The 11,245-nt window shown below is 42.6% G+C and overlaps 1 protein-coding gene and 1 pseudogene across 1 annotated transcript; one reads left to right on the forward strand and one right to left on the reverse strand.

The window, feature by feature from the left end:
- Positions 1–1,583: 1,583 nt before the first annotated feature.
- On the reverse strand, positions 1,584–5,028 carry LOC147433069 (uncharacterized). The gene is made up of 3 exons (XM_086492789.1): positions 3,483–5,028; positions 2,049–3,385; positions 1,584–1,888 (listed from the first exon to the last, which is right to left on the reverse strand). Exons 1-3 carry the CDS (start codon positions 3,748–3,750, stop codon positions 1,679–1,681), a joined length of 1,815 nt encoding a protein of 604 aa, XP_086348915.1. The 5' UTR covers positions 3,751–5,028; the 3' UTR covers positions 1,584–1,678.
- A 3,831-nt stretch (positions 5,029–8,859) lies between these two features.
- LOC147433070 (uncharacterized) lies at positions 8,860–11,061 on the forward strand (annotated as a pseudogene).
- The last annotated feature ends 184 nt before the right edge of the window (positions 11,062–11,245 follow it).

The following is an 11,245-nucleotide window of genomic DNA, read 5'->3' on the forward strand; positions in this document are numbered from 1 at the left end:
CGGAGGCAAGAAGGCTCTCTCTCTCTCTCTCTCTCTGTGTGTGTGTGTGTGTGTGTGTGTGTGTGTGTGTGTGTGTGTGTGTGTGTGTGTGTGTGTGTGTCTACGTTACAGGTCTAGGACGAGGAGACAGGTTTGAAGAGGGAGCCGGGTGGCTCTCTCTGTCTCTGTCTCTCTCCAGGCAAGCAGTTGCGGTGTCTCTACTGCAGTGCAGGTAGGGGCTGGGGATGGAAAGAGGCGAGGCAGTGGACCCAAAGCGCCTACGTGGACGTGCATATGTGGAAAGGGTGGCTGACGTGGAGGGGGGAAGAATGGGTCCGGGAATAAAGGAGAGCATCTGCAAAACAAGCTGACTTTCTAGAATTGATAGAGGAGGATTTGGCATGGAGCACGTGGTGACGACCACAATGGCCACGATTCAAGATTTCTAGTCATGAGGCACTTGTCGCCACTAGCTCCAGTGAGAGAGAGGCTTGTGAGTTGCAAACAGAGAGGGGAATGCTCCCTATAAATAATTTGGACCCTGGTGTAAGTTACCAGTGTTTGAATCCGTGGGTCAAAGTTCAAGGTACATGCATCTGGCAAGGAACCAATCACGTGTATCTAAAACACTATGGATGAGTGCACCAATCCATTGTTGTTGGTCGGATCATGGACATGATGTGTTTCAAAGTTCATTACCTTGGGAGTATTTTTAACCTAATGTGTTTAGAGTCCACGAATGGGGATCCTTGGGCGTAGTGTGACCTATGGTTCACCTTTTACAAGGCAACCGATGCTCAAGATGGCATTCTTCCAATGTAAAAAGTGAGGGTAGCAAATCCGAGGTGTATTCGATAGTAAACGTACTACTCAGGTGCCTATGGTAGCTTCTTCATTGACTTGGTCTCACTTTTTATGTCCACTAGGACCTACATAGAGAGTGTTAGCACCTCAAGTGAACTCCAATGTGATCCCATTATTTATTTTGACTTTCAAGTATTTATTTCACTTATTTATCAAAGTTTGGGTAGGAAAATTTATTGAGGTGGCTATATAAGCTGACCTAACCCCCATTGTATTACCATTAACTCATTGCCAAGGTTGGTTGATTCAACTCTCTCTCTCTCTCTCTCTCTCTCTCTCTCTCTCTCTCTCTCTTATTTTCCCCACTGCTCTACGCTTCTGCATCATCGATTTCGGGAGAGGGGGTTATAACTCAAGGAGAAAGTCTTATATGAGTGATGGACCTTGTGTAGACATACAAGATTCCTGCCATGGAGGGCATCGATGATGGTATTAAAATGACATTTGCATAGAGCCGTTGTCAACCGTAAAACATGGACAATTCAAATGTCCCACAACTCCGTACTAGACAAAAAATACTCTGCACGATTGAAGTCATTTTATGGAGATGAATCTGAAATCTAGTGATTATGGGTGATTAGTATTCTCCAAATTCACTTTTTTGGGTGTTGGGCAAGGCAAAGGTGAAAAACATACCACAGGTAATCGGTGATACCCATGTCAATAACCCTACTAAAGAAAAGTCAGTACACCTAATAAGAAAAGAGGCAGAACCCAGCATCTTCGACGTTAAACTCGCATACCTAACCACTTTTCCTATTGTGTATCTAAAGAAACATTAACTTTGTATTGTACATAAAGTGTACTACCTTGAGTTAAGACCATATGTTACATGTTACATCACTAGCCTATGGGCTAGGTACCACAAATGCCATGTTAGCCCAGCAATAATCACCAAATTTGCAAAAGAGGCAGCTTGATGAAGGGCCCTCAGCTTTGTGTCAACAGAGGTTGAACTACCGAGTGTCGACCCATCTCCATCGGTACTATCTCCACTCTGACCGCGGCCCTCTTCCCTTTCAATTCTGAGCTTCTCAAACATAACCTGAGCAATCATGGAAAGAAACATTGGTGCAAAATTGATTGAATTTCCATGCTGCAATCATAACCATGATAGACCTAAATTGGAAAGTGTATGCCTTTATGTGCCTCAAGAGTGTGTGCACACCGACACGCACGAAAATGAGAAGTTGCAAACGATGTACCTTTGTGACCTTTGGCTCTAGCAGAAACATGTTGCAAAGTGAAACCACAAGAGAAAGTAAGAAATTCCAACTCTGCAAGTGTTCCCACCACTTAGCCGACAGCCACGGGTGAAGCGCTGTATGGCAAACGGCACAAACTAGCAAACAGCCTTTGAGCACACGTAGATACACAGGGAAAAGCTTGCTCTGCACAAGAGCTAACTGTTGGCGTGGGAGAGCACGCGAGAGGAGGTAACCCGCCCCGAATGTAGTCCAAAGACTGACACCAAATGCGACAGAAAATGACGCAAGGTAGAAGGTGCGCACAAGTGAGGACATTGTCATGGATAGGCGCTGTTTTGTATGAGCTGCCACTGCTTTAAGTCGAGACGTCTTCTTGGTCAGCACCTCTCTTAGGCTGGTTTTTGCATGATCATGAGCTTCCTTTTGCCTCTGCATCATATCATACTCCATGGTTGTCACCACCCTTTGGAACACATCCTTTGCACCCTCAAGAGCACCTTTGGCTGACTCTACTAAATACATGTATTTCTCCTTCCATTCTGAGCCCTTTCCTGCAATTGCTTTCTCAAAAATTTCCTTAGCACCATCTACAGCCCTAATTGCACTTTCCATGAGATAGCCATAGCTTTCACGGACAGCATTCGTGTCTACGAGTTGTCTGCATCCTTCCTGCTTTCCTCGATCAACTCCATACATGCTGCAAATCTCGTGGACTTTCATTTCTAAACCATCACCGTCTTCCTTTGGGTGTGCATGCAATGTGAATTTCTCTTTTACCTCACCTATCAAATTGCCAGCTTTATCTCGAGCACAATGAGCCATGCCAGATGCACAATCAAGCAAGTGAGACGCCTTATCCTGCACTCCTCTTATCGTCCCCTTCACACCCTTGATGCCGTCTTCAACGTGCCTGCCACTCGGTACGTAACCAGAAACCTGGTCTGCTTTTCTCTTCAAAGCATCCATGGCAGATGAGTCCTTGATGAGTGTGAAAATCTCATGTCTCCCTTCCTCAAATGTCTGCTTCAATGCCTCCATTGTTTTTTCCACGCCAGGCATAATGTATGATTCAGGGTCCGGCTCTTTCTCTCTATCTTTCCCATTTATGAGAGACGCAGCCTTGTCTGCTGTAGCATGCACACCATGCTTAGCTGTCTCAACCGCATCATGCATGCCCAACTTTGCTTTCTCAATAGCCTCATGCATTCCATGCTTAGCTCTCTCAGCGGAGTCATGCACTCTAACCTTGGCATGGTCGTAAGCATCTTCGGTGGACTCTTTGGCAGCTTCAATGCGGTAGCTCGCGAAGTCCTTCGCGCCCTCCAAGGATTTCGCTGAGAGGAGGGGGGCAATCACCATAAGAACTTCATACAGAGTGCTAACAAGGAGCAACAGGCAAAAGAGAAGGCAAGAAGAGGAGGAGAAATGTACCTGTCTTTTGGTAGCCATGGTGGACGCTATCCTTGAGGATGTCGAGGGTGGTGGGCGGGCATGGCGGCTGGTCGCATAAAACATGTTGGGCAGCGTGTTTGGCTGCCTCTTTTGCAGAGTGAAGAAGGTGGCCGGGGCCTTCATAGCTGTGCGCAGGATGCTGGTGATGGGCATCATTAAGGGAGTCCGGGGGAACCACTATCACCAGGCCTGCGAGGCAAGAGGCTAGATATGCTAGCGCTACAATGTTCATCATGTACCCTACCATCTATTCTCTCTCTCTCTCTCTCTCTCTCTCTCTCTCTCTCCCCCTCCCTGCCCCCCCACCCCCGGAGGCTGTAGATCAATGGGCCCTTCGAGAAACTGCGCCCCCCTTCTTCGCAGACTGCCAAGTGGAACCCTTGTTAGCTCGCCAGCATACTAGCATCGCTACTCCTAACGACTTTTTTGTGAAGTTACTAGTGGGACCTGTCACACTTGTGGGAACTTGGAAGTTGGGATTCGGGAACTTGGTAGCCTGGTAGGCTGCCGCTTGAGTCGGAGCGCTGGACACCATAGAAAGCTTGAGGGCACTTTTACATATTTGGACACTCAACTAGGAGGAGTGACACGTCCAATCACATCCAAGGCAATCGTCGCACAAGGCATAGTTATTGGCACTGCTGTTAAGGCAAGGTCTAAGGGGAGGAAATTTGTATAGGGGCTTTGGCCAATGAAAAACTGGCGTGTGAGGGTGTTTTTTTTGTGTGGCTTGCATGGAAGGAATTAACTAATTATGGGGTCAACGAGGTAGAATTTGGGCGTGTGAAGTATAAGTGACCAGCAGTGGTGACTTCTCGCGTACTGCAACTCTTCTCCTCTGTCAAACCGTCTTGTCACCAAGCTCCTCAGTCTTGTGTAGGATTTATTTTTTTATTGTGCTACTATGGGCAGTGCCCTCGTCTAGTTTAGACGACCTTGTTAGTTACTTTTCGGTGCCTCACAATCATGCAATGCATAGTTGCGAGGCTTAGTAGTACTAAGCACTCGGATTTGCAACTATGGTGATTTCCGCATAGTTGCGCTTGTAACCGGCCCATGCTTTTAAGGAGCTCGTTGTTCACAGTCGCTAAATGCTTGCAATCTGCAACGTGGAGGGTTGTGGTGATTCTAGTCGTGCAGGTGTTGGGGCCAGAGTCGCTAGTAGGCAACCAGCAATTGCACGCGCTCACTCTATCTCAACAAGCCCTACTCGGCACATCCTCCACCTCCAAGCGTTGATCTGTTGCAGAACTTCACCTTGTGTGACCACTCATGATTTTTATTTTTCACGCAACAATTAACAAAAGGCCTAGTTGTGTATTAGTTATCGTTATGGATAACTATGCATCTGTGACCACGTCCCAACTCCGCAAGGGTAAATGCAACCATTGTGTTCTCTTCCTGTGAATGTTTCTTGACTCTCCGAGGGTGAAGCCTAAGGTTTAGCTATGGCCCAGGGTTTCCCAGCTTCGTCCCTCCCTACCTACCCTTGTGTCAAGGCCAAGTTGGCTTAACTAGGCTTCCCACACCCTCTGTCTTTTCACCCACTTCCCTCCCCTTCTAATAATGCGTGGGATCTCACAAATTTTCTCCCTCACTATACCTTCCTCCTTTTGTCAAATGTCATGTCGTTTTATCCTTCTAACGATGAGATAGACCCCATTCTTCTTCGGTTCCTCCCGAGGATCACGTCCATACTATCCACAATGCTCTTGTTGCCGGCCAACACTTTCTGCAGCAACAACTTCAACGCCAACATTATCGGCCTTTTCTTATCAAAGTCCCACCTGGACCTCAACATGACTCTATTGGAGGAGTTTCCCAAAATAGTGTAATAGGTATTACTAAGAAGAATGTCAAATCCCAAGGCTCGAAAACTCCTCAACTACAACAAGGGAGAGCTCAAGTAGGTAAGCCCTCTATGATACTTCCTTCCTCTCAAGTTCACAAGCTATAGAAGGATTTGGAATCTAGAGGTCTCCTAGGCTTGCTCGTTGTGAAAGGTAATTGGCTATGATAGAAACGGTAGTGAGCTGTTCATGATGTAATTAGTATGTTAGTTATAGAAGAGAGGTTAGAGAGAAATATTAACACTATACAAGTAGCAAAACATAAAGTAGATTGATCAACTAAATGCAAATGGTGGATACAAATGTGGCTCAAATAATGGGGCAATGCTTAGATACAAAGTGTGTAAATAGGGCTTCTTTTATAGGAGTAAAGAGAGCATCTAGTGACATAAGTGATGATGTCAAATGTAGGCTTCTAGAGTAAAGGGGGTTTCTCCTAGTTGGTGGTGCAGATGTGGCACACACCCCAACAACCCTACCTATCTGTGTCAAACTAGCACCCAAGGGTACAAAGTATTCTCCCCAAGAGAATTTAATAGTAGGGTGTAGAATCAAATGTCTCTCCTAGAGAATTTAATACTAAGAGTAGATAAAAAAAACACCTCCCCTAAAGAGTAGTAGTCAACTAGGTGGTAGGTCAAAGTCAAAATGGTGCTTTTAAATGGGTTCCGTCGATGTCTGGGAGTCAAAGATGAATGTCTACTTCAAATCTTCAAATATTTTGTTATTTGTTGTCCATGTCGACTTGTCGGTTGGCCATTCGGCATATAGACGCCCACCTAACCGAACGCCACATTTTTAATGTATTTATGCTCTATTATTTTCGAGCTAGTGTAGCTACACTATCTGTAAGTCTTGATTCCAGAGTGACAGATCTTCTCTATGAGTTGTAATTCTTTCATTATATTTATAAAGGCACATGTGAGCATGGCCACTGGCCATTTAGAATCTCTAGGTATAAAAGATAATAATGTTAGTATAAAAGGGAGGCTTATCTTTGGACAAAGAGGAAGCTTTGTATATGTATATTCAAGAAACCAACTAGCTCTAACTAGCAATCCAATTTCTAATAATTGGGTAATCTTATTTTGATCTACTTCTTCTTCTTCTTTTTCTTCTCCTCCTCCTCCTCCTCCTCCTCCTCCCTCTCTCTCTCTCTCTCTCTCTCTCATTTAAGCTATGAAACAAGATGACTCTTTGCCATCAGTGTTTAGAAAAAGGCTTGCTAGAGCTTAGTGATTGAGAGTTTAGATTAACCGGTTTTAAATTGGGTTAACAGGAAGCAAAGTGGATAAAAATAGTCAAAAAATTATGTTATTGTAAATTTTATTACTACGTTCAGCGTGCATCTTAATGGGGAGAGAATGTGCATTGCATATATATTAACAATGAAAAGGCCATTTTGGTTACAAAGAGCAAGTGTGAGAGGGGTCTCAAGGGATTTGGGGGGGGGGGGGGGGGGGGGGGGAGAGAGAGAGAGAGAGAGAGAGAGAGAGAGAGAGAGATGGGGTGGAGACTCTTTGCTGATACGTTGGCCTGCGAGCATCTTGTCTTGTCAGCACTATGGAGGGGAAAAAGAGGAGGAAAACATGTGGACACACCAAGAGCTTAGGAAACTTTTAATGTCAATAAAGAACAATATTATAAAAAGAATCCCAAATTAGTTCAAAGATTTGAAGCCTTTGGTGAAATTGGAATGATACAAAAATGACACGCATAAGTTGAGATCTCTCTCTCTCTCCTTCTCTCCCTCTCTCTCTCACTCACACACACACCCAAAGATGTTCACAAGATCTGGGTTGTGTACTGGGAGTAAAAGGAGTTATCTCACTCACTGGTCATGACCAATACTTCACTTATCAGCTATGGAACGTACATAGACCATTCATCAAATGTGGTTGTGAGTTAATGGAGGAATCTTGCAAAGATGGAAATGTCCTATGGTTCAACCATGTCTTATGACTTTTTCTTACTGACTCCTAAAAAAGTCAACTCTAAAGTTTTTAAAGTGGGTCACTACAAAGGTGCAGGAGGCTACATAAAGCATGCAGCCCTGGGTTGCATGATTCGTTATTCGACATTCGTTTTATTCGTGAATAATGATCGACTAATACGCTCTAAAGATTTATTCATGCGTATTATTCGTTGCCACGTCAGCTTTTTTTTTTTCTTAAGTTTTACTGCTTACATATCGATCAATAGGCTTTTGATCGATAATATAAATCGATCGATATGATTTCGATCGGTATAGTAGCAGTATATAAAGCCCAAATTTGCGTATTTTAGCTACAATTCCCTTCACCAAAGTGTCAGGTTACCTCCGACATAGAAAGGTTGAGTTGTCAATTTAAAAATCTTTGATTTTTCAGCAAAGATTATTTTTAGTGTTTTTACATTAAATATAAAATAAATATATAGATTTGAATCACCTATAATTCTTAATAATAGAAGTTATTCTTTAAGTCTATTGCTATAGTCACAAATTACTCTAAGCCGTATAGACTATACTTTTAGCTCTACTTGTTTAAGAATAGATAAATAAATAATTTACTCATTAAAGGATACTTTTCTAGCTATAGTGCAAATGTATAATTCTAAACATTAGAAGCTATACTCTTAGCTCTATTTGTTTTAGAATAGATACTAAAAGTGATATTTGATGGTTAATATCTATCATAGCTATAATATGTGCATAGATATAGTGTTAATTCATACATTTTGGAACATATACACATACATGTAGAATCTTTTGGTTGTCATGAACAAATGTTCTTACCTCCATATAGACATAGAATAGGTCCACTTAGTGTCTCTTGGTTCTTTTGAGATGATTCTCTTACTTCCAAGTGAGGTTTAAGGTATGAAGTAGGATTCACTTGGTTGCATAGAATAGGTCCACTTAGTGCCTCTTGGTTGTTATGAGATGATTCTCTTACTTCCAAGTGACGTTTAATTAAGGTATGCAGTAGGATTCACTTGGTTGTTATCGAGCTTATGCTCTTACCTCTAAGTGAATATGGTGGATTACCTATAGAATTCACTAGGTTGTGATCGAGCGAAAGCTCTTACCTCCTAGTGATTATTAGTCATGCATAGTACATAGGAGTCACATGGATGTTATCGAGATCATGCTCTTACCTCTATGTTGATATAGAAATTAGAGACCTCAATTATTTTAGAGTCGATTGGTTGTGTTTGAGCAGTAGCTCCTACCTCCAAGAGACATAGATAGTGGAATGTGAGATGACTCCATCACTCATCTAGGTTGACTTGAGCAAACACTCTTTACCTCCTACTAGCTAGGAATGACATATCCATTGGTGATCTTTCCTAAAATATTATCTTAACACTATTCATTCATCATTTTAATTTAGCAAATCATATCTATAACCTTTTATCTTTCTTTGCGCTATTACGGTGAAAAATTATAATCATAGTGTATCTATTGATTGTAGGATATATTTTGTTGAAGTCAGAAAGCATGGTGCGAGGAAAAGAGTGGTTGTATGTGGAGGAAAAAGAGAGTGGCAAAACAATTTCGTTTGTGGAAACATTGTGGGCATAAGTGGCATGGCAAGGCAACTCGCATCAAAGAACATTTATTCGGCAATAGTCCCAATGTGAAAGAATGTGGAGCACCACCTAACGACATATGGGTCCATTTTGCAGGGTATGTACAAAGATGCAAACAGGCAAGACTTCTTCCTAAGAGACAGAAGGGTATGACATGTGTGTCATCTGTCAACATAGAATAAGTGAGTATAGATCAAGAGACCATGTGAGCTAACCAAGTACGTTCAATGGGAACAACCCGAACACCTCAAAGTCCTTACACTTTTCCAAATGGTGCCATGGGAGGGATAGATGCAAGTCTCGGGACATTCAGCAGAGCCGGTACGCCTAGGACTCTACAGGCAGCATTCACTCAACAGGACATGCTCGAATTGCATCTAAAGTGGACACAAGCCTTCATGGCTTGTGGAATCCCATTTAATGTCATAAGAAATCCTATTTTCAAAGATTCCCTAATGTCAAATGCAAAAAAATAATTCATCTATCTTGATTATAATAAAATGCGAACAGAGTATGTGGACAAAGTCAAGAGAAGTACAAAAGCGATTCTCAAGCGAACTGTGCTTGACTTTGTTCCAGCGTTTGGCTGTACCATAGCCCTTGACGGATGGACCAACTGTAAAAAAAAACCATTGATTAATGTCATGGTAATTTGTCCCAAAGGTGCAATGTTTTTAGAGGCCATTGATACCTCATTGAAAGGAAAGACATCTCTCTACTTGACAAAGGTATATGAGCGAGCTATTGCTCGACTGGGTGGACCAAAGAATGTGACAGCTATTGTTACAGATAATGCTTCCAACTAGAAAGAAGCGGGTTTAGCCATTGTGGAAAAGTACTCAAAAATTACATGGATTGGATGTGCAGCTCATACCCTAAATTTACTCCTAAAGGATATGGGCAGATTATCATTCATAAAATAGGTTCTTATTGACGCCAATCACATAGTCAAGTTTATGCGTGAACATCAGTTTACATATGCTTTATTTCGCTCCAAGTCTACCAAAAAAGCACTTAAAATTTTCTATGCCACACGGTTTGCTACGTCATACTATGTTTTGAATATTCTCATTGAAGTACGAGCGGCTCTTACAGAAACTGTTGCAGATCATCGTTGAAAGGCTTGGCTCAGTAAGTATCCAAGCCATCGCAAAGCAGCTCAAAAACGTGTGTCCTTGGTGCAATCTCCTCTCTTTTGGCGAAACATTGACAAACTTGTTGGGGTTAGTAAGCCCTATGTGGAAGTACTAAGGGTTGTCAACACAGATAAATTTTTCATTGGTAAGGTTTATTGGATCATGTCTGAGGCGTTGCGTCAAACCAAAAAATACAACTACTACAGTGCAAGAGAGGGATCACAGATCGTGCATCTTGTGGAAAAATGATGGGCTCAAATGCACACACCATTGCATGGTACTGCATTTGTCTTTGATCCAAAGTTTCAGATGAACGGACAAGCCTCCAACAAACAGGTGATGAGAGACTTTAGAAACGTCTGCTTGTAGTTGTTGCCAAACAACAATGGCATGGATGCATTCCAACAGAGGGTGGATTATGCCAATAGAGAAGGAACTTTTGGAGATCCTTGGGTTCTTAATAGCGTAAAAAATATTTCAGGCCCAATATGGTGGAAAGAATATGTAGGAGACGTAGTTGAGTTACAACACGTGGCCACTAGGGTGCTTTCGATCGCGGCATCCAGTGGTAGCTGTGAGCGCAATTGGTCTTCTTGTGACTTTGTGCACTCAAAGCACAGAAAGCACTTAAGTCTTGCTTGTCCCGCAGACCTTGTGTGTGTCTTTTGTAACATGCGTCTCCTTCATGCACCCACGAAGATAGCCACGTATGCGATCAAAGTACACTTTGGAGTGCTTCAAACTCATGAAACTGTGGCGGAACAGAGATGTAGCGACAATGAGATGGAGTGGGAAGTGGCTACAGAACGTAGGGTTAAGGTGGATGTGTTAGTGTGCCATTCATGGCATAAGCATGCTTGGAGAGGTTAGTGTAGAGCTTGAAAGAGAAACTATTGCACAATACAATATAGACTATACTTGCAAATGATAAAGCTTAATATTATTCATAGAACCTACCTCTATATAGGCTTTTGGAAATAGGCAGCCTTTGACACATAAGCACAAAAGGTGGCTGCCAATGCACAATACAAATGGCTTTCTCTTTACAAAGGTTACAAGAGGCTTTTCACATGGCTTGACACATAAGGCTTTTCTAGGTGGAAGAGACTGTTCACATAAGAGATGCAACAAAACTCGGATCCCAACAATCCTCCCCTATGTGGGTTTTGGTTGCATATCACTC

This window comes from Adiantum capillus-veneris, chromosome 20 (assembly GCF_014529385.1).
Source record: "Adiantum capillus-veneris isolate H3 chromosome 20, ASM1452938v2, whole genome shotgun sequence".
NCBI classification, from domain to species: Eukaryota; Viridiplantae; Streptophyta; class Polypodiopsida; order Polypodiales; family Pteridaceae; genus Adiantum; species Adiantum capillus-veneris.

Bases quoted from the DNA above. Each gene is read 5' to 3' on its own strand.
- LOC147433069 (XM_086492789.1), bottom strand. From the start codon at position 3,750: ATGGTAGGGTACATGATGAACATTGTAGCGCTAGCATATCTAGCCTCT. The intron at 3,386-3,482 runs GTACATTTCTCC...CCCTCCTCTCAG, and splicing joins CCATGGCTACCAAAAGACAG to CGAAATCCTTGGAGGGCGCG. The intron at 1,889-2,048 runs GTACATCGTTTG...ATGATTGCTCAG, and splicing joins TAGAGCCAAAGGTCACAAAG to GTTATGTTTGAGAAGCTCAG.